This window comes from Ceraceosorus guamensis, assembly GCF_003144195.1.
Source record: "Ceraceosorus guamensis strain MCA 4658 unplaced genomic scaffold IE81scaffold_82, whole genome shotgun sequence".
NCBI classification, from domain to species: domain Eukaryota; kingdom Fungi; phylum Basidiomycota; class Exobasidiomycetes; order Ceraceosorales; family Ceraceosoraceae; genus Ceraceosorus; species Ceraceosorus guamensis.
The window spans coordinates 41,427-68,489 of record NW_020290077.1 but is presented as its reverse complement, the minus strand read 5'-3'; the positions used below and the strand labels follow the sequence as shown (position 1 = coordinate 68,489).

The following is a 27,063-nucleotide window of genomic DNA, read 5'->3' as shown; positions in this document are numbered from 1 at the left end:
GGGGTGGAGATGCGGAAAGGAGGGGAGGGGGTGGGGGGGGGGAAATGCGATTGTTTGCGGCTTCCTTGGGACGAGAACCTCGCAGGTGAATGCGTCCTCTCGTTGCACCCACTAACGATGGGCTATGCTGCAACCATCTCCGTCTGGTATGCGCGCGGGCCAGTCTGGTGTCCTGACGCTCCGACTGGGGCAAGCAGGTACCTATGTGATCAACAAGCAGCCACCCAATCAACAGATCTGGCTCAGCAGTCCCAAGAGGTGTGTGTCGTGTGCGTGCGTGCGAGCGAGCGAGCGAGCACCGATCATGGTCCGTATTCAAGCATTTTTGGAGGTTGTTGCGTTCGTTGACCCTTGCGATCACCCCGCGCATCGGACAGCGGACCAAAAAGATTCGACTACGATACGAGCGCAAAGCAGTGGTTTTCCAACAAGGAGGGCATCACTGTCACTTTGCAGGAGCTGCTAGACGAAGAGCTGAGCGCAGTGTTTGGCTTCGACGTCAACGTCGATCTGCATGGAGACCATTAATCAGCACCAGCGTCGGCATTGAGTCACAACGGCAAAAAGGATAAAGATGCACATTGCACGAAAGGCTGCTCGGGGCCTCGGACCAACACCGTCTCGTGCCGAGCGACGCGCAGGATTGGGGCGCATTCACGGCCATCGACAAGACCACCATTCGAGCAGCTGCACAAAGGCCTGCGCCAGAACAGGAGCAGCCTCGGTGCGTGTCTAGCGCGCTCGACGCACAAGGAAACACGGGAAAGAGGGCGCAGCGATGCGGCAGACGAAAGGCACTATGCTTTAGCTCGTCGCCGCCTCAACATCGTCACGCCACTTGCGAGAAGTTTGGTTGAATTGATGACCTCCAATTTGATGCTGTTGCGCAAGCCATCGCTGGAGCGAATTCTCGCGATTCGTGATCCTACATGAATCTCGGCAACATCCCATAGGCGACGCAAGGCGCTCCACCTAGAGATCCTTGCCCCTGCTCTTGACCGCGACGGCATCGGCTTTACGCTGTTCAAATGTTGCAACATCAAAGGTCATCGCTGCATACTGGGTGAGGCGGTCCCTTAGCGTTTCAGCTCCGATCGTCGCCGTGGTCAGGATGCCGCCCTTGAAGTTGTTGGCGCGCAGACCGCCGATTGAGCTCTCCTTTGTGGTTGCGCTCGAGGTGGAGGCGAGGTGAAGAGCAGTTTCGCTGATCATGCGGGCTGTTGCGTGGTAGCCTGAAGCGACAACGTCAAGTGGCGAAAGACGTTGAGTCGTCGAAGGCTTCCTCCACGAGCAGCGTCGAGAGATGCCACTCACCTGGACTGTCTTGGATGAAAATCTTGCAGATGCTCTGCTTTACATTGCCCTGCTTGTCCTTTCCAGTGGCCAGGGCCCGCACATCTGCAAAGCCCTTTTTGGAAGGACCACCATTTTGTGGCAAAAATGTTCTCAGAGCCCACCTGACGGGAGCGAGCCAGATGAGGGCTTTGATCTGAGCAACAAAGAACAGGCTCAAGAAGCTGGTCAAGAGATAGCTTAGAGGCCAGGGCACGCGTTTGGGAGGGAAGAGCAGGCTGGCTTCGTGGTAGGCAAAGTCTTGTCCGTACGCTTCAGCTTGCGAGTGCACTTGGAGCAGACCCCAAGTTTGATTGATGACGCGATGATTGTGAGGCGTCAAGGGGAACCAAGATCCATACACGTTCGGTCCAAACTGCGGCAGCCTGAGGGCCAAATCGAGGGGCATGATGTGCGTTCCTTTGACTGCAGGCAAAGCGGCAAAGCTCGCAAGATGTCAGCAGCAGCAGCAGCAGCAGAAGCAGCGACTCGGGCACTGATGACCTGAAGCATGGGCTTCTGCAAATTCTTCGCCCCCCATCCATGCACTCACCAGGACTGAGCTGATCGGGCTGCTCGAACTGCAACTGCCCGCCATCGATTTCCGCAGCATCCACAGCCGACAAGATGGTTCCGGTGGAAAAGCCTCCATCCACACGCACTGCTGTGCGAACAGTGTCGACATGGGATACGCCTTGACTCTTTTTGAGGTGCTGAGCTGCAAAGTAGGCTGACAGATCTAGGGGCAGCGAGTCGAAGCCTGAAGAGGGCACCAGGATGCTCCCCGTCGAAGCGGCCAGCGGTCCGAGTCTAGAATGCGGAGGTGAGGAGAGGAGAGCGAATGGAGGGCAGGGCAGGTGAGTGCTGTTTGCCCGGCATGCCATGACATGCCACGCCACGCCACGCCACGCCACGCCACAGGACTGGTCGCCTCGCCTCGCCTGGCCCACTCACTCGAGAAGAGAGGCATTGAATCCAGACTCTCCGCTCAGGTCAGTGTAGTGCGTTCCCACACTTGCGCAAGCCTTTGCGACCTCGTAGCCATTCGTCTTTCTGAATGGTCCTGCAATGTTGGCCAACACTTTGGTCTTCTTTGCCACTTCTTGCAAGCTGGCAATGTTGGTGGTGTCGGCGCTGAGGATGCCGACGGAGGTGGGCAAGTCTAGCTTCTTGCGGAGAGCGTCTAGACGAGCGGCAGAGCGACCGGCGATGCCCCAACGTGGATGGGTGGGATGACGCGCGAGGTATTCGGCGACCAAGCTTCCCGTAAAGCCTGCGAGGAGGATGAGAGAGGAGAGAACACGACAAGGGCGCTGTGTCAGGGCAGCAGCAGCGCGTGCAAAGCATCGCATCGCATAGCATCGCATCGCATCGCTTTTCACGTGCACTCACCCGTAGCTCCAAGCACGACGACATCGTATTCTCGTTGTGTGCTCGACATTTCGAAGCGGGTGTCTGTAAATGCAAGTGGGTGGAAGTGTGTGCAAGTGGTGGGAGTGATGTGCAACTGGTGCGCTTGATGAAGCAAAGCAACCGAGAGGTGACGGTGGAAGGAAGGATGACGCAGGTGCGTGTGCGTGTTCGTGTGCGTGTGCGTGTGCGTGTGCGTGTGCGGGTGCGTCAGGTGCAGCGCGCGCGTGTGTGTGGAGGCGACGATCACCCGCACCCGCGCACGCACCTGCGCGAATTCGCGCCACGCTGCATTCACATTATTCACGATTCAAAATGTGATTTAATTGCGCTCGACGGGCACGTCGACGCTGCTTGCTTGCTCACGGCGGGCTCATGACTCGCGTGACTCCGATCTCGACCGACCAGCATTTGAGTCATTCAAGATTCAGATTGATTGAGTCGCAGTAATAAGAGTGACAAGGTGACACCGCGTGCCTTCAAGAGTTCGGCCGGTTGAAATCGTGGATGAACAGTCACAGTTGAGTCACAGTTGAGTCACGAATAGTGAATCGTGAATCGTGAATCGTGAATCGAAGCGAGCGGCCCTGCGCGGCAGCTGCTAGGGCAGTCCGGCCATGCAGCAGTCCCACCATCATATATCACGTACCACCCAGCCACAGCCACGGAGGCGCGCCTAGCTGATAATGGAGGCGCGCCTAGCTGATAATGGGGACCGAGGTAGGGCAAGCGACCCGCGGCGTGAAGTCAGTCTTGAGTCATTCGCCACATCTCTGTGCAACTCTTTGCGCGGTGCGAGACTGTGAGTGCGAGTGAGTGGATACATGTACAGTCACGAGTCACGAGTGCTGGCTGGCCTCTCTTGACTCTTCTGCAGATTCTGCAGAATCGTGAATGTGAATCGTGAATCAAGAATCTTGAATCAGATCTTTGAATCTAATCAATCGCGCTCGCGCTCGAAACCTCGCTCATTCAAGCACGTGATCTCTTTGCTGCTATAGCTGCAACGACCTCCGATGCACGCAAGATTGCCGAGCGCTTCGAGTCCGACAGCCAGTGCGGGGAAAGGCGACACGGACTGCATGTCTCGGAGATCTCGCCGTTTGGTGTTGTTGTTGCATATATGCTATGCTCCTGCGAACGATGATTCACGCAACAATCAAGGTCCCCGATAAAAGCCGTGGGGGGGGCCAAAGTTCTTCTGAAAAGCATACTCGCCCCCCATATCTCTCTCTCTCTATTTCAGAATTGCGAGTGTATCGCGCGCGCGCCCTGTCAACGCACTGCTTTCCGACTGCCGCCTTTTCCAGCGCGGAGGTCGAAGGAGCGCACATTAATCGCCATCCAACTACTCGAGCCTTTCGAGATGGTGCAAATTGCCAGCAACAGGGCACAAGGTGCAGCAGCAGGCGATCACGGCTTCGTCTTGGGTCTGGACAGCTCCACGCAGTCCTTCAAAGCGTCTCTTCTGTGTAGCAAGACGCTGGAGCCGATCAGCGAAGCGTCGATCCACTTTGATAGCGATCTGCCGCAGTACGGTACGAGCGGAGGGGTGTTGGTGTCGGAACAGGGAGATGAGGTTTGGAGTCCGGTCGAAATGATTGTGCATGCCATGGATGAGCTGCTGGATAAGCTCAGGCAGCAACGATGGGACTTGGCCAGCGTCAAGGCTGTGAGCGCGAGCGGACAGGTGAGTGAGCCTGCTTGCTGCATATGTGCAGCGATACGGAGCGCCCTCGCGTGATAGCTTGCTCAGACGAGCCGCCGCAGTGACGAGTGGCTTGGCTTGTAATCGTGAATGCTGATCTGGAACATCATCTATGCTGTGTACCTGCTGCTGCTATGCTGCTGCGGCCCACGCGTACGCGCACGCGCACGCGCAACGTCATCACATATATAGCAACACGCCACCGTGTATTGGTCTGATGCATCCACGGATCTGCTGGCCCGGCTCGACGCCTCACGCACCATCTCTTCTCAATTGCAAGGCGCATTCTCGCGATCCATCGTTCCCAATTGGCAAGATGCCTCGACCACATCCCAATGCGACTCTTTTCGGCGATGCGCCTTCCGTCAAGCACGTGCAGCAGGCCTCGACACAGAGTACACGGAAGAAGCGGGAGACGAAGCGCTGACGAGATTGACGGGATCAGCGGCGCACACGCGATTCTCTGGCGAGCAGATCATGAAGTTTAGACAGCGAGATGCGGAAGCGTGGAAGGGCACGCATCGCATCGGATTGGTCAGCTCGGCGCTGAGCACGCTCTTGACGCAGACGCATCAAGGCATAGACGAGTCGGATGCTTGCGGCACGAATCTCTGGCAATTGTCTCATCGCAATGTCGACGACGACGACGAAGGATGCAGTGTCGCTGCTGCTGCAAAGAGGCATTGGAACGTTGCGCTACTGCAAGAGGTGGCCGGCTCTCAAGAAGAGGCGAAACGGCTAGAGGGAATGCTGGGAGAGGTAGAGTGCGACGCCGGAAGAGTGATTGGAAAGATCGGTAAATGGTTCGTGCAGCGCTACGGCTTCGACAGCGAATGCATCGTCTGCCCCGGCACTGGCGACAATCCCGCGACATTCCTATCGTTCGCGTGTGAGTTTGCGTCGTCGGCTACGTGTGCGCCTCGCCCCCGCCCGCGCCTCGCGAAATATGACGGGGCTCAACTTCATCCCTCCATCGCTTTCCCTTGGATTCCTCGGCTGGCTCGATGCAGTGCCGCCCAAGCAGGCAGTCCTCTCCCTCGGCACGTCCGACACTGTCCTCCTCTCCTCGGACACTTACAATCCAAAAGTCTATGGTCACACGTTTGTCCATCCAGCCCTGCGCGAGACCGATACTGCGGAACTGAGGTACATGAGCATGCTGTGCTACAAGAGTGAGTGCCTGTTGCATTCGTACAGTCTGCCGCGCTGACCGCTGACCGAGGGAATCGCCGCCTATGCAACGCTCCCCCGCTTCTTCCTCCAGATGGAAGTCTAGCGAGACAAGCGATCAGAGATACGCTTAAGCCGCCTGATTGGGATCACTTCAACAAGAGCGTCTTTGACGCAAGATCCGCCGGATTGGGCTTGCCGCGCCGAGCGGCATTCTACTGGTTGAGGCAAGAAATCATCGTGAGTTTCGATCTTCGTCTCCCTCGCTTTTGCTAGCTTCGCATCGATCCCAGCCTTCTGACTTTGTTGGCCCAAAACCCCATTCTCAAACTTCCCCCCCCCCCCCCCCCCCCCCCCCCCCCCTCCCCCCGCCCCCCCGCTCCCCGCCGCTTACAGCCACCCGGCGCTCGCGGAACGGTCAGGTACGAATTGCACGGCTCTTCGTCCCATTACCTACAACAGAAGCAAGCATGGTCCGATTCGGACGCGCTGAACATTCTAGAATCTCAATTCATGTCCTACCGTCATCGAGTACGTCAATACCTCTCCTCCTCCACCTCATCCAACAACGACGCCGCCCAGTCCGACTTGACATTGGACGCCGTCTATCTGGTGGGAGGCGCCTCCAACAATCCGGCAATCCAACAGCTCGTGGCCGACGTGATGGGCTGCAAAGTGTACCTTGCGCAAACACGGGGAAACGCCTGTTCGGTCGGCGCAGCTTACAAGGCAGCTTGGGCGCTCAGCAGGCACACCGCCGCCGCCGCCTCCTCTTCCGATACAGCTGCAGCTGCAGCGGCAGCCGACAAAGATGCGGCGAGGGAACCTTTCGAAAAGTTTGTCAGCCGAGTCAGGAGGGGCGTCGTCCTGGGCAGTGGAGGCGGCGCAGCGAATGCGCGAGACGAACAACATGGAGCTAGCCTAGTTGCGCAACCTGATCCCAAATGGACAAAGGTGTACGCCAAGACGCTCGACACGTGGATCGAGTTGGAACGCAGGGCGCAGAGTGATGCGGCAAGGGTCTAGCATGTCACGAGGTCGAATCAGGCACGCGATACATGTCGTTTTGCTGTGTTCTCGCAAAAAAGTGATTTGTTCGCACGCTATTGTAGCGGCCGCTGAGCATCGGCGTCGTATGTATGCATTTCAAAATACATGGGCGTCTCTAGAAAAAGCCTCGGGGCTGCGACTGCAGTCCTGTCACCGTTCCTTGCAGGCCCGATTGAGTTCGATTGATCATGATGCCGTGGGCGCTCCGTCGACATTCTGCTGCTCGCCCTCGGCTTGCACTGGTACCATGGGCGCATCGGCTTCTCCAGCCTCCCTCGAAGCTTGGGGGTCCGGGACTCCCTTGGCATGAGCTTGTGCCAATTCAGCTTCCGTAGTCGTTTCCTTCCCTGCCCCGCCTCGTACCCCTTCGTCGGCTGAAGCGAGGCCTGAGGCGCTCAAGGTCGCTGCTGCCTCTCCCTCCGCTCCCTTGGCGCCTGCTATGGGGTGCACTGAAGCTCCTTGGACCGATGCTTGTGCATTTGAATCATTTGATGGACTACTCGGCGCTCCTGCCTGCAGCGTGCCGGGCGAAGATGTCGACATTGCCTGCACCGTTTGATCACCAGACGCATTCTGTAGTGCATCCTCCGTGGGCGCAAGCAGTCCCGCACTTGGGACCATCGATTGATCGATCTCGCTCGATATACCGGAGCTTGACGCAGCAGAAGCGTCCGGCAAAGAGGTAAGAGATGAAGCAGGCGCGATAATCTCGGACGCGGCTACCGCGTGCTCGTCGACACTTGATGTCAGGGGAACGATGGCATCTGGGGCCAGACTTTGACGCTGCTCGGGCAGAGACGTGTCGACGTCAGCAATTGAATCTGTCGCTGAAGCGTCGACCTGACTTAACGAAGCGGAGGGAGCGCTTGTTGCTTGGTCAGCAGCCGGAGGTGGTGCAGGGACTTCAACGGACGCAGACGTTGAGGGTGCTCCAGTGCTCGCGTCGTTCTTGCCTGCGACCGGCTCATTGGCAAGCGCAACAGGGGCAGGCGCGACAACACTGAGCGATTCGGTAGGCTCTGACTCTTGTGCCGAAGCGTCAACGGGAAGAGCGGCCACAGTGGGTAGGGCCTCGTTGGGAGGTGCTGGTGGCAGTCCGATCGGTGCGCTCTCTCCAGAGGCCTGTTCGGCCCCTGCAGTATCAAGCACGCCCGCGTCTTCATCCTCTGCATCTGCATCCGCATCTGCATCACCATCACCGTCGCCGTCATCTTGGGCTTCTCCATTGCGCTCTTCTGTCGAGACAGCGTCCCGAATCTGAACAGGGGCGGAAGCAGCTGCAGACGCAGGTGCGGATTCCGTGCCTGGAGCTTGCACCGCTCCTGCAGCGCTTTGAACTGTCTCGTCAGTCATCTTCACGCCCTGAGGAGCTGCGTCCAGAGACGTGTCCTTGCCGGAAGGCTCTTGCGCCGGCACCTGACCCTGATTTGCCTGTGTTTGTGCGTGGCTATGCGCTGGCGCTGCAGCAGCAGCGGCGGCTGAAGCTTCCTGCACAGTCGGAGCTCTCGGCGTCAGGTCCTCCTTCGGTGCCGGAGCGGGCAACAATTTTCTAATCTCTTCTGGTGTTTGCGCCCTGACGTAATTCGAGTGTATGTGCCGGCTCTCGCGCGTGGTGCGAGCCCAATCTGGCCCTTCGGCCTCTTCTTGAGACGGCTGATTCGGATCAACCTGCATCTCGTCTGCCTCTTCCGCGACATCCATATTCGCTCTCGAAGCCGCCCGTTGCTTGTGTCGCTTGACTTCGGCCTCTGCTCCGAGCGAACCTGCGATTGTCTTGGCGTCGATTGCTGTCTTGAACTCTTGCACCCGGGCTCGGTGCGCAGCTTCCAATGGCGCAATAGTAGCCGTCTCCTTTTCCAGCTTGGCTTGCAATTCCGAGATGGAGTGCACAGCGTACGGCGAAGGCGAGGGACGAAGGTCCTCTTTCGACACACGGCAGGCCGTATCATCATCGTCAGCGTTACAAATGAGCGCATATATGCTGCCTCGCTGGCAAACGCGCACTCACCGATGCGCCTAGCGTCAAAGATGGCTCCGAGCAGGGAATGGTTGCGGGTGTACCTAGCCATGGCAAGGTCCCTGGCCGACAATCTGTCCAGCTCATCGAGCAAAAAGTCCGAGTGCTCGTCCTCCAATGCCAGACCTACAGCCATCTCTGAGGGAATCTTTGGTTGAGGGTAAGGATTTCGAGGCTGAACGGCGTGGGGTTGACCGTGCGCAGGATGCATGTGTGGCTGCTGGGCGTGGTGAGGGTGCGGATGCACACCTTGACCTGCGGCGAGAGATCCTCGCGGACCGTATGGACCCGCTGCTCCACCTTGAGGCGCCGCCGTAGAAGGAGGCTGCGGGTGGTGCGCATGGGGCCCATTCATTCGCGGTGATTGACCCACTTGAGCGTGGGGGTGCTGACTGAGGTGGGGATGAGGTTGAGAATGTTGAGCTGGCGATTGACTGCCCAGCATCGCGCCTTGCCCAGCGTACTTTGTCTGCTGCTGCTGCTGCTGCTGTTGGGCTGGGTGACCCGTTTGCTGCTGGCTGTACTGGCCGTGATGATCGTGCCCGCCCTGTTGTATAGGAAAACCGCTGTGACCTGCGGTCGCTGTACCGGCGTACCCGTGCTGCTGTTGCTGGGGAGTGTTGGGTGCGCCGCCGAAATGGCCTGGATACGGTTGGTGTAGAGGATGGCCGTGCATGTGAGCGGGGTGTCCCATGGCCGCTTGAGCCTGAGCCTGCGCTTGAGCTTGCTGAGCAGCGAGCATGTGCTGAGCCCTGGCTTGCTCGTACATTTGCGCTTCTTGAGCTCTCAGCTGCGAGGTCTGAGATGATGACGGCTTGCGCTTTCGGCTGCTGCTGGGCGGAGGTGGCGGCGGCGGTGCAGAAGAAGAGGCAGGTGAGCCGCTTCCACCTCCCGACGCAGCACCGCTAGAAGGTGGTACCGCCGATTGCTGAAACGGCGAACCAGATTGCATGGTGTGCGTGTTGAGCCGATGACTTGTGAGGTGCAGCGCTGATGTTGCACGTGTGCGACCCAATTTCCTTCTGGTCGGTGCACCGTATGAGATGAGGTCGTGAGATTGCTCCAAAGGCTTGCGCGCGCTCTCGCTCTGAGCAGACAAAGTCGTGGACGCAGTAGTCACGCGCCACGGACTCGGTATCACGATCAAGCGCACACGTGCCAAGCCGCCTGAAATGAATGATGATCAATAGCGGGCCTCTACTTGCGCTCTGGTCTAGACGCTGCCGGACGAGCTGCGCGCGTAAAGGGAGAGTCTCTGGCAGGTGCTAAGCGATGGCGCAGGTACGCGCTTGGTAGGTGATGGCGATGTCGCGCGAGGCGTCGTTGTACCGGACGTGAGAGGCGAGTGGCAGGTGAAGCCGATGAAGCAGTTGAGTGTGAGTCAAAGATCAAGGTTCGAAGGTGCTGCAGCTAAGCTCTGAGGATGAAGGAGCGCACCTGCTGTGGCCGCGATAGGCGCGATCGATGGGATCACCTGCTGGTCGTTTTCGAACGCGGCGCGTGTAGGCCGACACACGTGACCGTCGTTCAGTCGGTCGCGCGTTTGTGCAGCTGCTGCAGCTAGCACGCACGCTCGCTGATGGCTGACCCAACGTGATGCACCGCGCGCATGCTGGCTGGGCGCCGTGCATGCAGCCGGGGGAAGCGCGTCGAATACACCGACCGCGGTGTAAGGTCGAGGCTTTAAAGTCACGATTCACGATTCACGATTCACGATTCACGATTTAGCATCGTGCACATGGGATACGATCCGTGATGTTGGTCTCATCCTTGCTTTTGAACGCTATCGAGGTTGGGCATGCGGATGCTACCTGACATCAGTGCTCATACTTCAAGACTCAAGACTTCAACTAGAGCTCGGCTTTCTGGTGACAAACAACAGCAGCTCGGTGAGTCCCGATAGCACGCACGTTAAAGGGGTTCATATCGTAGCGCCGGTCCGAGCATCCACGACTTGAGACAACCTCCTCCATTCGGGTCCCTCGGTTGTGAGGATTAGGTGCAGGTGCAGGTGCAGGAGTGCACGTAGTCTGCAGATTCTTGGCTTTCTCGGCTTTCTCCGAGCGCCTGCGATCCTGCAATCACGAATGTGAGACTCAGACTGTTGTGACTGTGACTGATCGATCACCTTTGTGCGCCTATGCTCGCAGATCCGAGGTCGACAGCGCACTGTCCTTTCCTGTCAAGAGGCTGCTTGACTGCTACCTCTCGCAGCTCTGAAGAGTCAGGACAAGTGACAAGTGGCAAGTGAGGAGCGTCACAGCAATTGACTGCGGAAGCAGACCGCTGCCACCAGCCTCGAACAGCGCTTTGCTTGGTCCTTACCATCTCCGCAACATACATCCACATCCACACACACCTCATCTCTCTCTCTCTCTCTGCATGTCGCACATCGCACTTGCGCACTTTGTTCTGTTCATCGACGCTGCACATTCACATTCACATTCCTGCCATCCGTGTATGACAAGCTTCTGCGACCACCTCTCCCCTGCCCCGACGCTTCGCTTCGCTCCCCATGTCGGCTAGATCGCGCAAGGACAGGTCTGCCACTGCGTCGTCCACCGAAGGTGAGTCGTTGCGGGTCTCGCGTTTCGCGCTGAGCGGGCCGACGTAGCAGCAGCAAGTCAGATGACAGCTTGAGGACATGCGCTCGCTCGCTGACACGCGCGAGCGCCCTCGTGAAACAAAAGAGAGACGCACGTGGGATACAGTAAAGGCGACTTTGCGCAAATTTGATCGAGCTCGCGTCGCCAAGTCGGCTCACGAAGCAAATCTCAATCGACATCGCGCCACGCTGCAAGACGTGCTGGATCGAGCTGGAAGATTGCGCAAGACGGACAATGACGCTGCGGATGGTGTTGCAGATCACGGAAACATGGATGTGGATGTGGATGAAGGGGAAGAGGGCGAACCTGACGATGAAGCGGAAGACGCCAGAACGGCAATCGCCGATTCCAAGGCAGCTCTTCTGCGAGCTGTGGATGACGAGATACGGCGAGCAAACAATGTGGTGTGCCCTGCCCAGAAACCCCAACAAGCCGCTCACACTGCTTCCCACCCCACTCGCCACACAGACTGGCCGATGAGATTCTAGAGACGCTATCTGTGCTCAACGCGCTGCGTCCCACCGCTGCGAATGGTGTGTGCTCGCCCGCCCCATCTCGATTCCATGTTGCGCTGGTATACGCTGATCCGGACGCCTTTTCGAACACTCCTAGATCCACCAGCCAAAGCCATGGGACGCAAAAAGCGACGCTTCTCCAGCGTTTCAATGTCCCCCTCGCTCACACCTGCTCCTGCGCAATCGCCCCCACCCGTAAGCCGCGCCTCGCAACACTCGCATGACAAGAGCGACAACCGGGGAGGAGCGTTTGGCGCTACGCTTGATGCCGCCCCAAGCGGTTCGGCATCCACTTCTTCAGCAGCCGCGTCTAGCGCTGTCCGCTCATCAGAATCATCGTCCAATCTTGTCAGCGGCTCGACGAGCGCACTCGGCTCTGCTGCAAGAGACGCGCACAACACGTCGATATCGAGTGCCAATGTGAGCGCGACGCCAAGCGCGAGCAAAAGCAGGCAAACGCCACGGGGATACGTCGACCCTGCCAAAGCGCGCAGAGAGGTTTTGCACGCCCAATTGCCTCTGGCCAAAGGACGCAGGGTGGCCTTTAGGCAGCCGACCAAATCTCGCTCGGAGCGCGGACCAACGAATGGCAAAGGGTCTGGTGTGCAAGGTGGCGCGGGCGCAGGAAAAGGCGGAACGGGCGGCGGCGGCGGCGGGGGCAGCAGCAGCAACAACAACAACAACAACCAGACTGAAGAAGAGGGAGAGACTTGGATTCTGGCTGTTGTGATGGAATGCATCAACAACGATCGAAATCGATACGTCGTGCAGGATGCAGAGGATCGCAACTCTCCGTGAGTAGCAAAGTTGCTTTCGCGCTCTTTGGCACGAAAACAGTGCGTCTCTGACACGTTGAAGCTGCTCACGCCCTGTGCACCGACAGCACGGTAAACACGACGCTCAAAGCTATCGTGCCGCTACCAGAGAGTGTGGCTACGTTGCCACCGCAAGACTATGCAGTAGGTCAATGGGTGATGGGCATGTATCCCGACACTTCATGCTTCTACCGCGCCAAGGTCTTGGGTGGAGGACCAGGTCTGACTGGTCGTCAGAACCCAGCCAAGGTGAGTCAAGACTGCGAAGGAGTGTCACGCAGTGAGCCGCACGTGTGCTGCTCGTGGTCTCGCATGATCTTTGACGACCACCCCCCTCTCAGCTCAAATCGAGGACGCAGGAACTGTTGGCCAAGCCATATCAATTGGAGTTCGAGGATGACAACAATAGGATGCACGAAGTCTCTGCCGGCTACGTCGTGGAAAGACCATAGTCGATGGGTGGTGAGGCTGACGAAAGCAAGCGATCGCGTGCCACGCTGATTGCTACCATCGCACGATGCTGTCGACTCGAGACTCGAGAGTCCTTTCGGCTCTTGCTCGCCTTCATTTCCATTCCGATCACCTTCGCCGTCTCCACCTTCAATGTTCCCTAGTATTCGCGTCTTTTGCTTCGTCTTCCTCCCCCTCTTCTGCAATGAACACGATCTGCTGCGTAGTCTATCGCACTACTACTATCACGAAGATCGATGATCTTGGGTCACTTGTACACATCTCCAAAGCATCAGTCGTGAGTCTTCGGCATGCGCGCGGCGTCAGCATGGGCGCATCAGCCGAGTAAGACGGTGCAATTCTTGATCACGAGTCTGGTCTGTATGGCGCGACGCTCCATGCGGGATGGGGGGGCGCCTAACCCTCTATACTCACCTTTTGACCAGCTTGCTACGCAAGCACAAAAACGCTCGCATTCACGATGACCGCATCGTTCGCGGGTGAAGATCGGCGTTTCGTCGACCTGCCTGCTTGATGGATGCACCTCGATCATGAATGGCAGCGGCGGTTGCGGCAGCTAGACTCTCGAAACAGCTGCCGATTCGAATCTTTTGTGAAGGATCACGGAAGCGAACAACGCCGCGCGCGGCTTGTGTTTCTGTTTCTGCTTGACTGCTTTGTATTGCCCAGACGCGTGGCTTAATTGAATCCGAAGCTTGCGTTTGAATCAAGAATTGATGAAGTTGCAAACCACGAAAAGGCGGGGGGCGGACAAGCCACTCGCGGGCGCTTCTATATAATGACATGTGGCTGTGGTGGTGGTGCACACTCACGCTACAGAGCGTTCAAGATGCAAGATTAGCACTCTGACTCACGAGTGCTCAATTCCAACTTGGGAGCTGTCCGCTAGCTATGCCCGCCAAAGGGCGATGCGATGCGTGAGCATCAGAAAAGTCATGCACACAGCTAGGCGGATCTCACAACATTATTTCGTGAGTCGTGAGTATTATATGAGTGGATCGAGTCGCAATGCGAGTCTTGCTGGCGCGCCCATCTGGCCGCTATCACCGACCTCGAGCTCCATCACCACCGGGATTGCCGGATCGCATGCAGGCAGGCAGGCATCAGCATGCAGCACCCGCCGAGCACCGGATAAAGAACGCGCGAGGTTGCCACACAAAGCGCCACACGAGGTCAGGCACGGCGCTTGTTGTGAGTCAAATGCAGCAAGTGTACATACAGTATGTGGATATGTGTCTGTAAATGTACCGTTAAATATATATAAGTGTACATTGTATGCATGCCCAGCCCAGCCCAGACGAAAGCCTCGACTGCTTCTGCGAGTGATCGATGATGCATGAGCGCGAGAGCAGTCTATATGAGTACTCACACTCACGACTGGCTAGGCCTCCATGTAAACAGGCGATGTATGCAAGAGTAGTAGTACCGATGGTGACTGCATGACCGACTTCTGACTGCATGCATGCTGAGGCCCGGCCCCCCCCCGCTTAATTTGGTTCTTCATGATTCCCCTCTGTGACCCGCGGAATAGACTGCGACTTTTTTGATGGAGCACTGCTGCTGCAGCCTCTCTGATGTTGCTGCGAGCGAGCACAGCAGAGAGAGAGAGAGAGAGAGAGAGAGAGAGAGAGGCGTCGCGATTTCTTCTTATCAGCAACGCCTCCCTCCTTCCCCTACACATATCTCCTTCTCCCTGAGCTCACCAAAAGCATTCCCATTCACGATCTCGTCTTTGCTTCTTACTCACCATTCATCTAGCGCATCCTACTCACACCTCCCATTCCCACAACACGCACGACGAGGGCACCCGACATGGGTCTGTTCAAATCCAAAGGTGGATCGGCCGGCGATGCTCCGCCCTACGAGAGGGATGCCAAGGAGGATGTGTACGTGACCGCTACACCCGCCAATGATGGCGACAATGGCTCCTTGAACGATGACGATGCTGCTCTGCAAGCCACGACGGGCTACAAGAGCGATTTCAAACGCGAATTCAAAAGCTTGTCCACCATCTCCTTTGCCTTTTCCATCATGGTGAGTCGAACAGCGAGTGGTGGAGCCGTGCTATAGGCCTTGATATGTATGCTGACATTTGGGGACGATGCGCATACACTGGCCACAGGGACTGATATCCTCCGTAGCGACCACCTTCAACCTGCCCTTTTTGTCCGGAGGACCAGCCAGCACCGTGTTTGCATGGATGCTGGGAGCGATCATGAACCTCACTCTGGGCGCAGCAATCGGAGAACTCGTGTCCGCTTACCCATCAGCAGGCGGTCTCTACTCTGCCTCTGGCCTCGTCGTGCCCAGGCGGTACAGAGCCATCACTGCTTGGTTCACTGGCTGGCTCAACTTCACCGGTCAGATCGCTGGTATTGCTGGAACCGAGTATGGATTGGCACAAATGATCTTTGCCTGGGCTTACGTCTTGACCGGCTACTCTGCCAGCGTGGGCGCAACTGTGAGTACATTGCTGCACAGCTCTCGCAATGTCGACACATTCCCATCAGAGCTTGGGGATATTGGCCGTCTGACGCTCGGCTTCGGTTCTGCGCTCTTTCCTGCTCCCCCCACCAGTATGGCTTGTATGCCGCTCTCCTCATCGTCCACGGCATCCTCAACTGCTTCCCAACCGGCTGGCTGGCCAGGTTCACCTCTTCCTACGTCTTCATCAACCTCGGCATGACCGTCATCACGGGTGTTCTGGTGCTCGCTCGCACGCCAGCTGCGGAGATGCACACTGGCTCTTACGTCTTTGGCGAGATTAGAGATGGCACTGGTTACGGTAGCAACGCTTTCGCCTTCCTGGTCGGATTGACCTGCGTCCAATTCGTCATGACGGACTACGATGTGAGTAGGGGAGACCGCGCAGCAAACAGTGGGCTTGCAGTATGCTGACTGGCACTTGCGCCCCCCTCAGGCCACTGCACACATTTCTGAAGAGGTCGAGAGAGCAGCTATTGCCGCTCCTGTCGCCATCTTTGTGGCCGTAGCGGGAACGGGTCTCTTTGGATTCTTCCTCAACGTCGCCATGGTGTTCGCAAGCGGCGACGTAGCATCTCAAGATCTCAGCACCTTTCCCGGAGAGCTCGCTTTCGCGCAGATCGTCTTTCTCAGAGGAGGCAGAGTGGCCTTCCTGGTCATTTGGCCGTTCATCTGCAGCGTCGCCTTCTTCGTGGTCCAAACCGCTACGCAAGCCAATGCCAGGTCTTTCTACGCCTTTTCTCGGGACGGAGGTTTGCCCAAAATCTTCTCCAAGGTCATTCGCGGCTCTACCGTGCCGGCCGTCATCCTCGTCGTGGTGGCATGCGCAGCGCTCGGCTTGCTCAGCTTCGCATCCTACGCAGCTGTAGCCGCCATCTTCTCCCTCGCTGCGCTGGGAATGGATCTGTCCTACATGGTTCCCATTCTGTGCGCCATGATCTTCAGAAGACATCCGGATGTCAACTTCAAGCCCGGACCCTTTTGGATGGGATGGGGATGGTTCGGCACGACGATTCGGATCATCGCTTGCATCTGGACGGTGTTTGAGTGCGTCGTCCTTGTCATACCCACCGTCAGCCCGCTCACGGCGCAGAACATGAACTACTCTTGGGTCGTCATGCTCGGAGTCCTCTTGCTGGCTGCTGCTGCTTAGTGAGTCCATGCAGAATCGACCCTTGACGACCCGCTCATCCATGCTCACGCCTCGTACGCATGCCCTCTAGCCCATTCACCAACTATCAGGGACCTCGCGAAGGCTCTCTGCAGCAAGAGAGCGCCAAGCGTGCTGTGGAGCAGCAGCACTGAGCTTCTGCAAACTCACCCGCTCGCGACGTCACGGGAAGCAAGCAGGAGCGCATCGTCAGATTTGGCAAAACACAGATTCGAGGATTGAAAAAAGGATCAGCATGTTGGGCAATTTTTGGAACTTGAAGGGGATGCGCATTTCGCTCTGCTGCTGCTGCTGCTGCTGCTGCTGTACAGTACTTTTGACGTGGTCGAATTGACATTGCAATCGTGAGCAGAAACGTATAATCTGTGCGCCTGAAAGCTGAATCACGAATCTCACGGGATGGAAGCCGCGTAGCTTTCTAGGCAAAGTTGAAGCGAGGTCAGACGACATAGAGGGCGAAGTGGACTGGGCGACACCACGTCTTTCTCGCCTCTTGAGAATATCAAAAGGTGAGGAAGGAAAGCAGGCATGAGCATGTGCTGCTTCATGCACGGTTTGAGTCGAGTAGACCAGAGGCTCACGCATTCTCGCAGTGGACAGTCTTCGTAGTCTTTGTAGTTCCTGTATAGCCCGCCGAGCACTTTGCAAGTTCATGCCAAAAAGGCGTCGGACTGATCTGCAAAGAACATGCATGCCGGCGCGCTCTCCACGTCTGCAAGCATCACGAGGTGCGATGATCGGCGGGAACAGGGTGCTTGCTGTCAGGTGCAGGCAAACGTATTTCGTACCTGATCGACTCACACTGATGAGATTTGAACTTCAATGTGCTCGGCGACAATTGGGTGGGTCAATTGCCGGGCTTTGCAATCGCTCGACCACAAGCATGAGCCCGAACATGACATCAGTCGCACTGATGACGGCCCCACCACAGCGAAGAGACGCTCGGTCGCAATCGGACCTGCCGATCAGTCACGGGTGAGGACACCCAGAGCGTATCACCCCGACTTGCTCGAGGGAGTCCCCTCGCCCTCGCCTCTGCTGAGCATTTAGACGAAAGATTCGGCGCTGTGAGCACTGTCAAACGATTAGATTGCTGAAGTCAGTGGAAGGCCTCACTACCTTCTTTGCCTTGTCCGCCTCTTGGGACGGGCTGCGCGTTGCGCGGGTGTCGCAGCACATTCTCGACTCTAATCCTGACAGACGGCTGCAAGAGCGGTGTTCAAGTCGATTCCAACGAAGAGTGCAACGAGGCTTGTTCAATTGCAGTACTAGAAGAGGGCTGCATTCGAGACCTGCTAGTCATCCTAACGAATGGCTCGCCCCTCACACATCTACTCATATGGGCACCCATTCTCCTGCACCTGAGGGCTCGGTCCCCCGCTCCCGACAGGCAAGGGCTTGCATTTTTGCTTCTTGGGTTCCTCTGCCCCGGACTTGCAGTGTTCCTTTAGATCGACGACCTCTGCCTTGCACCTCTTCTTCTCCTGACCCGCAGACAGTGATCTGCACTCTTCTTTCTTGCTCTTGATTGCGGCCTTGCAAAACTTCTCGCCAGATTCTCTCTCACGCCTGTTCATCTGCAACTGCATTTGCACGGGCATGTTGGCCAGACGGCGTAGACAAGGGGGGTAAGCGACTTTCCAGCGTAGAGATGACAAGACTGATACCGACATTCTTTGGCTCCTCTGCAGGGAACGACCTCGCGAGGGCGGTAATGGTGCCGAAGCTCAGGAATAGGGCAAGCAGTACGATGATGAGCTTCATGCTGATCCCGATCAGGACTCCTCCCTGCGATCCAGCAGAAGAGAAGAGGCTCAGCGATCAGCACCACTGATGCGCGCCTATCCCTGCTCACTTTCTAAACTTGCTTTCGACGAGGAGTGATTCTGCTCGCTCTTGATGAAGGTGACACTGGCAACGTAGGCTCGGGTGGTGAAGCAAAGCGTGCTTGAATGACGGAGGAGAGGCTGGCTGCGATGCTGTTGGAGGGGCGAGGTCGCGAAGAAGCTCCGAGGCGATTTTATGCTGCTGCAGCCGCCAAGGCAGTAACGCTGCGTGGCTGACATCTACCTCGTGTCAGAAGTCATGGCTCTGCGCAATTAGGGGTCATCGGAACATTCGCGCGCTCTGCATACTCAGAGCTACTCGGAACATTCTCTTCCCATCCGTGAATACTCGAAACCTTGAAGGTTGGGCTCAGACCAGGCTCTGGGCTGACCCTGACTAGCTCGGAAGTCTCGGATTTTTTCTCTACTCACTTTGGAGAGGGAGGAAGGGCCGGGCAATGGTGATACACGAGCGGCGCAAAGATTGAGGAGCGAAAAGGTGTTCTGCCTCCTTGGACGGGCTCGCACGACGGCAAAGCTGACGCGAACTCAACTCTCTTTGGCACTCGATGAGCTGGCCACGGAATGCCTGCACGAATGTGATGTCTCACTATGACGGATTGAAGGTTGTAGAATCAAGTGGCGCGTTCTTGGACTGAGGCTTAGGCACGAGATATTTTTGTTGGCCTTGCGCCCACCAATTTTCCGACTCATAGGTGACAAGCCTCGCAAAAGCGGTCGGACGAGTCAGGTCTGCCAGAGGGGTCACTCAGGTGTGATTTCAAGCGCCTCATATGGATCGGCGGGCTTTGACTCAAATCGCATGGTTCACGAGCGACACTCGGCGTTCTGGATGTACTGAATTTTTACAGCGTCTTTGCCTCATGCTCACTGGAAGCACGAGAACTGCAGACATCACGAGGGAGCCCAATTTTGGTCTTGCACTTGCGCGCGAGGCTGCTAAGATGCTGAACACACCTAGGAACAGTCGTTGGAAAGGTTTGCCGGACCAAGACCCCAAATCTTCGGCCAGTAAGGACACTTCTCCTTTTTCTTCTTTTTCTGATTCTCGGCCTCGCGCTGGGTGAGCTGTACGGTCGACTCTTGTCCGCGCTTCGAGACATGCAAATCCGTCTGACCAGGGCGCATTGGGTCTTGATCGCAGCTCAGAGGCCAGTGAGGATGCAACGCTCAAGCATTCATCTTACTCACCGTCGCAGGAGCAGGAGATGGGACGGGGTGGGCCGCCACAGCGCCGAGGCTGAAGGCGAGACCGATCAGAACGAGCACAGGCCTCATGCTGAATGTTCAAGCTAGGTTCGACTTTGCGAGAACAAGAGGTTACTTACTTTGTAGGCAAGACGATTGGGTCCAAGGAAGAAACCGCTCACTCACTCTGTACTATTCGAGTCTGACGAGATTGGTTGAGAGTTGGAACGAGCTTGTCGCTGGAGTTCTTCAACGTTCAGAGCTTTTGGAGTGGAGGATGCAAAATTTGATCGGGAGAGGGCTTTTGGGCACTACTTGTACCTTTCGAGGAGAAGCAAGCTCGTGGCAGGCACACTCCAGCGGGCTAGGGGACTCACACTCACACTCAGACTCACACTCACACTCACACTCACCATCCTGGCAGCCATGAGTGCTAACCATAAAGCAGCCGCCTCGCCTTTCGGCTGCACATATGCGTTTCCTTCGAAGCAATGCATTGATACATGAGTGTATTGCTGATAGCGTTGGGCTATTTCGTCTGTCCAAAGGAATCGCGTTTGGTACCGCATTCAAAATTCCTACCTCGATTGGGCCTACTTCTCCGACGCACCTAGCCCTTGAAGCCCCCCCCCCCCCCCCCACCCTCTCTCTCTCTCCCCTAAAGAAAATTCACCAGGTCGTCTAAAGGTGAGTGGTCATCATCGCTGCATGGTGAATGTGCTACTTGCTGCTACACTCAGGCATGGCGTTGGAACCTTTGACTGAATGCGCATCGAGCTGCTGCAAAGCAGGCACGGCTAGCTGCTTGATTTGTTGCGCACGCCCAGCACAGCACAGGAACGCCTCGATCGCGTGCTTGCTGTGGTCGTCTGGTGTCCAGAGACATCAACATACACACCTGATTTGTGTTTTGTGTTTTGTGATTGTGAGTGCTTGCGCACCCAGGTGACGCGCGCGTCCGCGCCCTGCTGTGCCTATGTGTATGCTCACACTATCGCGGAACCGCATATATCATCCAGTCGAGGCAATGCATCAATCTCTTCACAAGGACCGGACAGACCACGAATTGAGACCATGCAGCATCCAAGCATCCACCTTGTGCCGGTATTTCTATATGCGCAGCTGTCTTGAGAAGCATGCATCGCATCCACAATTGCTGATGGCGTCGACCTTTTGCTTGACTAGTGGCCGGCACTGTGGCTCCCCACTCACGGAGTGCCACTCATGATCATGATACCGCAAGCAGGCGAGCGTCGCACTGCCGTGCCAACACTGCACGCAATCGCGAATCATCTCTTCGCCTTGCACTGATCATCCCACCAAGCACCCACTCTGGAGCGCGAGATCGGGCGCACTCGTCGTCGGAGTCCAGCATGGATTGTTTGTCGTTGTGAAAAGAGACCACAATAGCCAGAAAGGCTGGATCGCAGGGTTCGGAGACAAGATGCACAAATTGACACGTGATGCTCCGCAGAGCATGATGTGGGTCACATCGCTGGTCATGGGGGACCTGTGCAAGGCTTGAAGGGGCCTTCGGGCAAGACAGCTGGGCCTACGCCTCCCGGCTCAAAGTACTTGCATTCGGTGCGCTTAGACAGAGAGGCAATGTCCTTGAATATCGGGAGGTATTCGATGAATGGGCCAGGATCGAGGGGGCTCGGGTCAGAGAAGAGATGGGAATGCCAGCAGCCAAAAAATTTCGCGTTGCACTCACGATCGTAATGTCCGATGGTGGGACTGGCATAGCCTTCACGATAGCTAGCCCGCCAACGAAGGAAGCAATAAGGAAGATGAGCTTCATCTTGAAATTGCTCGGAGATTGAGCGTGAGGCCTGTACGCACAAAGGTGAGCTGTGGTCAGACCGTGTTGACACACGAGACCGGACACGATGACGCAAGCAAATTGTTACCCAGCGAGCACTTACTAATAATCTTGTACCGGCTTGAGAAGGATGGGAAGCTCTGTGAAAGCTGTGGAGCAAGAGGACTTGCTCTGGACTTTGGCTTCTTGAGGAAGCAGTCGTGATTCGGGCTACGCTTTCCCAGAAGCCATTTATATGATAGCTTTCTCTGGGACAAGCGGATGCGAACGCAGCTGCTTACGAGACCGACCAGCGCTACGTTTGGAACGACAACGCCCACTTTAGCTATACAGGGCACCCCAGTAGTCTACTTCATTGCCACCTCGGCCCTATAATTCCTAACGACGCGTCCGAATCCTACAGTGGCGACCTCAGAGTCAGCTACGGAGCATTGGGCAATGTCGAGGCGTCTCTATCCTACGCGCGTGATGAAGTTTGACGCTTGCTACGAGTGTGTGTCCAGAGATCCAAGGGGGCCCGTCGTATTCGGCGTTCCTACTCTGATCACTCTACTAACGACCGTCTCCTTCTCGCCTCGGATCTTCAAGGCGCGTTGCGTAGCCATTTCATCAAGATCTACGGGACAGAAGTACGGTCGGGAGGCTCCAGCACCTCACCTCGTGTCACCAGCGCTGATATGCGAACCTTGCGCTTTGTCTGATAGTGCTCCCGACCAGGGCCCTCAGTGATTCACATCCAAGCTTTTAGTCTGCTACTGTAGTACAATCAGGCCAGGCCATGAGTCTCGCTCTGCATATTCGAGCAGAGCTGTACCGAAGTGACGCTTGCTACCGACCGGAGATTGCACCCGGTGGCACGAGCCCACTCAGAGCCTTCAGAGTGCCGAGCAAGGGACTGTAGTACTGCACGCATCGCTGCGAGGACCAATGCGGGCGGTAAGAAACGACATACTTGGCGTTGATGAGGAACAACCTTCCAGGACCCCAATCTGCTCCATTTGTTGGAGCTGGCGTGGTATTGCGCATTGCATCTGATCGAGCATGCATTTGCAAAAGAGGGATCGGCAGCAACTGAAAGGGCGCTGTACGCAGCCACGCAATGTTGCCTTTTCTCCCCCCTTTTCTGCCCGATCGAGGTCAAGGCCGTTCAGCTCAATGGCATAGACCCAAGGGAAGGGAAGAGGCATGTGCGTCAATGTCGACCGCGATGCCCGACCTTCTTCCCCCTTCGTCGAAGCATCTTCCGCAATCCCTGGCGTGCTCGAGGACCAGTGTATGGATGCTCGAGGTCACGTCATTCCAAGAGGATTCGTCTGCCTTTCAGTGCTACTTGCCGGAACGTTTGCCACGAGATCCGCCAGGCCAGATGTAACGCAAAGAGGAATGCTGAGGCGTGGCTACATCTTCCTAGTACGTATTGCCTCTACGTCGAGGCGCAGGAGAGATCTGCTTCGATGTGCGCGTGGGCGACTTCGTCGTTGGCGTTGGCATGCCCACAGAGACCCTTGGCGCTTCGCTGCCTGCTGGCTGGTCGCACAGTGCGAAAAGGGAGCGATACACCACGGCCGGACCCACGCCGAATTCCTTTTTCCATCCGCAAATCTGCTTGGCTCTTTTGGCCAGTGGGACATGCTGCGCAAATTATGCAGTCGAACAGCGCCGGCGTCAGCATCGCTTCGGAAGCAAGGGTGTGATTGAGAATTCTGCGCTCACTGCGAACGGCAACTTTGCGTGGAGCATGGGCATGGAAGCGACGCAGTCCACGAGAATCAAGAATAGCACGAGGCACGAAAGTGCTTTCATGATGGCAAGACCACGAGTGGTGTGGAGTGATGCTATAAAGCTGAGCTTATGCGGACCGATAAAAGTCGGCAACATATGAGTGCACAGGCTAGACATTCGCTTAGACCGAACGGTCTGAATGATACTCACCTGAACGCGGCTGCTGGAGCTGGTCTATAGCTCGTGATTGGAGTGCCGGACTCACGTGTACACGCTGCGTTGTGGCGCTCTAGACTTGCAGAGAGATCGGTGCTCGATGTAGCAGGCGGGAAGCCACGCGTGACCAGATGACGCGGTGTCGCGGTGATCTGGCTGGGGCAATCAGAAAAAGAATGCCAGAGGGCATGCCAATCAGAAAAAAGAGTGCCAGAGGGCATGCCTCTTATGACAAGCAATGGCCGCTGCAGCGACATGTTGTGAATACATGTTGACGCGCATACATACCTACGACCTCATCAACAAGCTTCATATCCAGACTAGGGTGAGGTACGCAGCGTCTTGCAGCTCCAGATGAGCCTTCTCAGTCACTGCCGCCGCCGCCGCTCAAGCTAAGTGGGCTTCATGAACTGCCCACAGTGATTCGTCGCGGGCGGCATCTAGCGACTAACGTCCTGCTGGATGAAGCTGCAGATGAAGAGGTGCATCGAACTTGTAGACGGAGACCAGGGTCGACGTGGTCTCAAAAGTCTGGAGGTCTTAGCTTGACGACTCGTTGGATGAGTGTCCCGAAGTTGGGCTGACTGACCACGTGCCTTCGGCGTCAGTGCGAGAGACAAAGTCCTTGTGTATCCTGAGAACAGGACCGTCAGGTGGGTGGACGATTGGACGAGATCCGAGATCAAGCAAAGTTGTCGAGGCGTCAATGCAGTGTGTTGGAGACGGGCGCACGGCCGAGTTTCAGATCAGACCAGACTGACGGCAAGACGGAGTTGCGCCTCTGAAAAGGAGTTGTATTAAATTAACAAGGCGGCAACCTCCCGCCGTCGACCAACCGTTCGCCGGGCACGAGCTGCGCCAACCAAAAGCTTAGGCAACAGGCTGGACGGACCTCCTGTCCGTCGTGCCCGAGGTGTTTCCACCAGAGCCGGGCAAAACAAGTTCGATGTCGTCGTCCTCCGCGTCCTGAATCCGTGGTTGTCCATCTTCATCCTTGAGCGCGTCCTCGCTGAACTGCCCAGAACCGGAATTGACGCCGAAGCGCTGCGTCCGACGAGCAGCCAATTCGGCATCCGCATCGATCGGACGCGCACCAATCGAGCCATTGGACAAGCCCGAGTAGCCCGCGATATCTATCGCTCGACCGAGAGGATGCGCGAAGCGGCAGTCGGCTGAACATTGTGGGGTGTCATCATAAGACGCCAAATTCAGCGTAATGATAATAAAGTTGCATGACCTGGCATTCGCGTGCTCATTCCCGCACTCACCTCGCGTACACCCAGCCCCAAATCGGCACTTTGCCTCGCCACCCGGTGGCTCGTCACGTGCTTGCGCGTGCGCAAACTTACAATCCGCTCTGGTGCAAGCCGAACCAAATTTGCAGGGCACATTGGCGGGACTGAACTCGGCTGGCGTCGTTGGTGTAGTCGCGAGCGTACGGGCAGCAGGACTGGGTCCAGCTGCTCCAGTGTTCGGATCAAAGTGCGCGTAGGCACATTTTGCATTCGTGCAGGCTGCTTGGAATTTGCATGGAGTCTGAGATAGATCGACGCTGAGAGTTGATGCGCTCGCATTGTTGCGTCCACCTAGGAAGAGCTGTGCAGGGCTAACGTGACTCCTCGAACAATCTCTTTTGGTGCACGAAGCCTGAAACTTGCAAGGAGTGGGGTCGAGGACCAAGGGGTCTTCGGACTGGGCGTTGGCTGCAGGACCTCCCTTTGCTGATGCTGCAGATGGAGAAGGATGCGCGAATGAGCACATCGGATTGGTGCATTGTAGTCCGTACCTGCACAGTCCGGAGGATGCCGGTTGACTAGGCCAGTCGGAAGAATGTTGAACTGGCTGGCCCTCATCGACGCTCATCGCATCCGACGACGAGAATTGGTTGTTGGGTAGCATTGGATCGAGACGTTGGAGCAGGGGAGCAGACGAGCCATTGGTGCTTGTTTGAGGGGCCCATACGCCCGGACGTGCGACGTAGTGTTGAGCAGGCTGAGCGGGAATCGTCTGTTGAGCTGGCTCAAAAATGCCAGCTCGTGGATCCGGAACCCCGAAGCGCGAAAGGATTGAAGGCGCAGATTGAGCACCCGAAATGTCCGCTTTGTCTTGATGAGGAGCACCAGCCATGGCCCTGGCGAAGAGCGCCCCACCAGCACCTGCAGCCCCCCGCACCCTCAGCTGCCGAGGGCCTGTAGGTGGCGAGGTGCTCATCATGGCGGCATCTTCATCGCTCTGTGGTGGTTGCCGAACAGCGGGCATCGAAGCGAAAGCGGGCGAGTCCATCGCGGTGCGATTTCCTTCGCCCGGTAGATGTTCATGCGGGTATTGCTGGTCCCTGGCTGAGTGGTCTTGGCCGCCCCAGGCTCTGAGCCCTGGACCAGACCTGAAATGATCATCTCGCAATTGCCCGTTGGAGAAGTCGAAGCGACGATTCCTGTCTTGGGCCGCTCCCGGCCGGTACGTATCTGTCCGCCTGCCGAATTTTGATCTCTGAGGACTTCTGCTCCGCCTGCGCTCGCCTGAAAAGGGTCCTTGATCGTAGCCCAGTTCTTGCTTTCGGCGCTCGGCTTTCGGGCTTCTGCTCCTCCTCTGCTCATCTGTGCCACCGCTACGTATGCTCTCCACGATCTCTGGCGCCTCTCTGCTGCTACTTCCACTACTGCCCACTACGTCTCGCTGATTCGCGTCTCTTGCGCCTCTGCACATCTCCTGCTCCAACCATTTGCCAAAATTGCGCGGGTCAAAGTCGTTGCCAATGATCTCTTCCATTTCCGCAGTGACTTGGTCCACGGATTTCGAGTTGCTGAGCATCACCACCACTGTCACAGCGCGTCGACGATGAGGAGGGAAGCAAATGATCAGGATGTATGCGCTCGTGTGCGGCGCTCGGACGCCTCGTCCGCAACTCACCGTACTCTGCCATCACCTCGTCATCCTTATCTGCCCAACCCCGACTTGCCAGGTGAGACTGGATGGAGGTTTGAAGAGCTTGCGCAGCTGGCGTGTTGGCTTCGATGGTCAGCGACATGTTGATTGGCGCTAGCGGGGTGTAAAGGGGTGGATGAGAGAGCCAAAGTCACGAGCGAGAGGGCTCTTGGAAGAGCTGTCTCTGCGACTGAGTGGTGAGCGAGAGTCTTGAGTGTATCGCGTCCCTGTGAGCTCAGTCGTGCTCCAGCAAGAGGCTTGTGACTGCGACAAATCAAGATGTTGGCTGATGGTTGGTGGCGAGGTGGGAAGGAAGGATGCACACAAGTGATGCATGCATGCATGCTCCTTTTGGATGCCTCGTCGTTGTCGTGTGCCGTGTGCCCCCGTCGGCCTTTTCTCCTGCCGCAAACGACGGCTCGCAGCAGAGGGGAGTCGCGCGGACGCATAAGTTCAAGCCAGCCCGCGGCTTGATCTTCATGCTGCGCGCATCACGTGAACGATCGATTTGACCTCAAAAAGAAATCGAAATCAAGAATCAAGAATTTTGAATGTCCTGCTGCACGCGCGCGCATACACACGCGGGGGGGCTTC

At 56.8% G+C, this 27,063-nt stretch overlaps 12 protein-coding genes across 12 annotated transcripts; 5 read left to right on the top strand and 7 right to left on the bottom strand.

The window, feature by feature from the left end:
• Positions 1 to 148: 148 nt before the first annotated feature.
• IE81DRAFT_317154 (Frataxin-like protein) lies at positions 149 to 528 on the top strand (the record flags this gene model as incomplete). Its single annotated transcript, XM_025512575.1, has 2 exons — positions 149 to 258; positions 378 to 528. The coding sequence occupies 2 exons, from the start codon at positions 149 to 151 to the stop codon at positions 526 to 528; spliced, it is 261 nt and encodes an 86-aa protein (XP_025367224.1).
• Positions 529 to 571: 43 nt separating this feature from the next.
• Positions 572 to 2,887, bottom strand: IE81DRAFT_325946 (hypothetical protein). Its single transcript, XM_025514665.1, has 5 exons — positions 2,725 to 2,887; positions 2,287 to 2,605; positions 1,886 to 2,142; positions 1,315 to 1,758; positions 572 to 1,232 (listed from the first exon to the last, which is right to left on the bottom strand). Exons 1-5 carry the CDS (start codon positions 2,771 to 2,773, stop codon positions 973 to 975), a joined length of 1,329 nt encoding a protein of 442 aa, XP_025367223.1. The 5' UTR covers positions 2,774 to 2,887; the 3' UTR covers positions 572 to 972.
• A 996-nt stretch (positions 2,888 to 3,883) lies between these two features.
• Positions 3,884 to 6,752, top strand: IE81DRAFT_317149 (actin-like ATPase domain-containing protein). Its single transcript, XM_025512574.1, has 5 exons — positions 3,884 to 4,432; positions 4,643 to 5,339; positions 5,461 to 5,622; positions 5,715 to 5,860; positions 6,017 to 6,752. The coding sequence occupies exons 1-5, from the start codon at positions 4,109 to 4,111 to the stop codon at positions 6,644 to 6,646; spliced, it is 1,959 nt and encodes a 652-aa protein (XP_025367222.1). The 5' UTR covers positions 3,884 to 4,108; the 3' UTR covers positions 6,647 to 6,752.
• A 104-nt stretch (positions 6,753 to 6,856) lies between these two features.
• IE81DRAFT_349615 (hypothetical protein) lies at positions 6,857 to 9,639 on the bottom strand (the record flags this gene model as incomplete). Its single annotated transcript, XM_025516418.1, has 2 exons — positions 6,857 to 8,592; positions 8,679 to 9,639. 2 exons carry the CDS (start codon positions 9,637 to 9,639, stop codon positions 6,857 to 6,859), a joined length of 2,697 nt encoding a protein of 898 aa, XP_025367221.1.
• A 1,746-nt stretch (positions 9,640 to 11,385) lies between these two features.
• On the top strand, positions 11,386 to 13,312 carry IE81DRAFT_246253 (hypothetical protein). Its single transcript, XM_025511272.1, has 5 exons — positions 11,386 to 11,668; positions 11,760 to 11,826; positions 11,906 to 12,602; positions 12,692 to 12,872; positions 12,965 to 13,312. Exons 1-5 carry the CDS (start codon positions 11,528 to 11,530, stop codon positions 13,073 to 13,075), a joined length of 1,197 nt encoding a protein of 398 aa, XP_025367219.1. The 5' UTR covers positions 11,386 to 11,527; the 3' UTR covers positions 13,076 to 13,312.
• IE81DRAFT_325943 (hypothetical protein) lies at positions 12,753 to 13,306 on the top strand. The gene has a single exon (XM_025514664.1). The coding sequence runs from the start codon at positions 13,079 to 13,081 to the stop codon at positions 13,235 to 13,237; it is 159 nt and encodes a 52-aa protein (XP_025367220.1). The 5' UTR covers positions 12,753 to 13,078; the 3' UTR covers positions 13,238 to 13,306.
• A 1,594-nt stretch (positions 13,313 to 14,906) lies between the features above and the next one.
• IE81DRAFT_293946 (amino acid transporter) lies at positions 14,907 to 16,731 on the top strand (the record flags this gene model as incomplete). Its single annotated transcript, XM_025512029.1, has 4 exons — positions 14,907 to 15,128; positions 15,217 to 15,555; positions 15,672 to 15,944; positions 16,015 to 16,731. 4 exons carry the CDS (start codon positions 14,907 to 14,909, stop codon positions 16,729 to 16,731), a joined length of 1,551 nt encoding a protein of 516 aa, XP_025367218.1.
• Positions 16,732 to 16,835: 104 nt separating this feature from the next.
• IE81DRAFT_246190 (hypothetical protein) lies at positions 16,836 to 17,765 on the bottom strand. Its single transcript, XM_025511271.1, has one exon. The coding sequence runs from the start codon at positions 17,440 to 17,442 to the stop codon at positions 16,939 to 16,941; it is 504 nt and encodes a 167-aa protein (XP_025367217.1). The 5' UTR covers positions 17,443 to 17,765; the 3' UTR covers positions 16,836 to 16,938.
• A 315-nt stretch (positions 17,766 to 18,080) lies between these two features.
• IE81DRAFT_349613 (hypothetical protein) lies at positions 18,081 to 18,513 on the bottom strand (the record flags this gene model as incomplete). The annotated part of the gene is made up of 2 exons (XM_025516417.1): positions 18,081 to 18,332; positions 18,421 to 18,513. The coding sequence occupies 2 exons, from the start codon at positions 18,511 to 18,513 to the stop codon at positions 18,081 to 18,083; spliced, it is 345 nt and encodes a 114-aa protein (XP_025367216.1).
• A 1,040-nt stretch (positions 18,514 to 19,553) lies between these two features.
• IE81DRAFT_349612 (hypothetical protein) lies at positions 19,554 to 19,874 on the bottom strand (the record flags this gene model as incomplete). Its single annotated transcript, XM_025516416.1, has 2 exons — positions 19,554 to 19,709; positions 19,788 to 19,874. The coding sequence occupies 2 exons, from the start codon at positions 19,872 to 19,874 to the stop codon at positions 19,554 to 19,556; spliced, it is 243 nt and encodes an 80-aa protein (XP_025367215.1).
• A 3,139-nt stretch (positions 19,875 to 23,013) lies between these two features.
• On the bottom strand, positions 23,014 to 23,409 carry IE81DRAFT_349611 (hypothetical protein; the record flags this gene model as incomplete). Its single annotated transcript, XM_025516415.1, has 2 exons — positions 23,014 to 23,238; positions 23,320 to 23,409. The coding sequence occupies 2 exons, from the start codon at positions 23,407 to 23,409 to the stop codon at positions 23,014 to 23,016; spliced, it is 315 nt and encodes a 104-aa protein (XP_025367214.1).
• Positions 23,410 to 24,107: 698 nt separating this feature from the next.
• On the bottom strand, positions 24,108 to 26,848 carry IE81DRAFT_246030 (hypothetical protein). The gene is made up of 2 exons (XM_025511270.1): positions 26,455 to 26,848; positions 24,108 to 26,363 (listed from the first exon to the last, which is right to left on the bottom strand). Exons 1-2 carry the CDS (start codon positions 26,570 to 26,572, stop codon positions 24,415 to 24,417), a joined length of 2,067 nt encoding a protein of 688 aa, XP_025367213.1. The 5' UTR covers positions 26,573 to 26,848; the 3' UTR covers positions 24,108 to 24,414.
• Between the last annotated feature and the right edge of the window lie 215 nt (positions 26,849 to 27,063).

Bases quoted from the DNA above. Each gene is read 5' to 3' on its own strand.
- IE81DRAFT_317149 (XM_025512574.1), top strand. From the start codon at position 4,109: ATGGTGCAAATTGCCAGCAACAGGGCACAAGGTGCAGCAGCAGGCGAT. The intron at 5,340-5,460 runs GTGAGTTTGCGT...GGCTCGATGCAG, and splicing joins GACATTCCTATCGTTCGCGT to TGCCGCCCAAGCAGGCAGTC. The intron at 5,861-6,016 runs GTGAGTTTCGAT...CGCCGCTTACAG, and splicing joins GGTTGAGGCAAGAAATCATC to CCACCCGGCGCTCGCGGAAC.
- IE81DRAFT_325946 (XM_025514665.1), bottom strand. From the start codon at position 2,773: ATGTCGAGCACACAACGAGAATACGATGTCGTCGTGCTTGGAGCTACG. The intron at 2,143-2,286 runs GTGAGTGGGCCA...TCCGCATTCTAG, and splicing joins TTCAATGCCTCTCTTCTCGA to ACTCGGACCGCTGGCCGCTT. The intron at 1,233-1,314 runs GTGAGTGGCATC...TTGTCGCTTCAG, and splicing joins TTTCATCCAAGACAGTCCAG to GCTACCACGCAACAGCCCGC.
- IE81DRAFT_325943 (XM_025514664.1), top strand. From the start codon at position 13,079: ATGGGTGGTGAGGCTGACGAAAGCAAGCGATCGCGTGCCACGCTGATT.
- IE81DRAFT_246190 (XM_025511271.1), bottom strand. From the start codon at position 17,442: ATGCATGTTCTTTGCAGATCAGTCCGACGCCTTTTTGGCATGAACTTG.
- IE81DRAFT_246030 (XM_025511270.1), bottom strand. From the start codon at position 26,572: ATGTCGCTGACCATCGAAGCCAACACGCCAGCTGCGCAAGCTCTTCAA. The intron at 26,364-26,454 runs GTGAGTTGCGGA...GCGCTGTGACAG, and splicing joins CGAGGTGATGGCAGAGTACG to TGGTGGTGATGCTCAGCAAC.
- IE81DRAFT_246253 (XM_025511272.1), top strand. From the start codon at position 11,528: ATGACGCTGCGGATGGTGTTGCAGATCACGGAAACATGGATGTGGATG. The intron at 11,827-11,905 runs GTGTGTGCTCGC...GAACACTCCTAG, and splicing joins GCGTCCCACCGCTGCGAATG to ATCCACCAGCCAAAGCCATG. The intron at 12,603-12,691 runs GTGAGTAGCAAA...GTGCACCGACAG, and splicing joins GCAGAGGATCGCAACTCTCC to CACGGTAAACACGACGCTCA.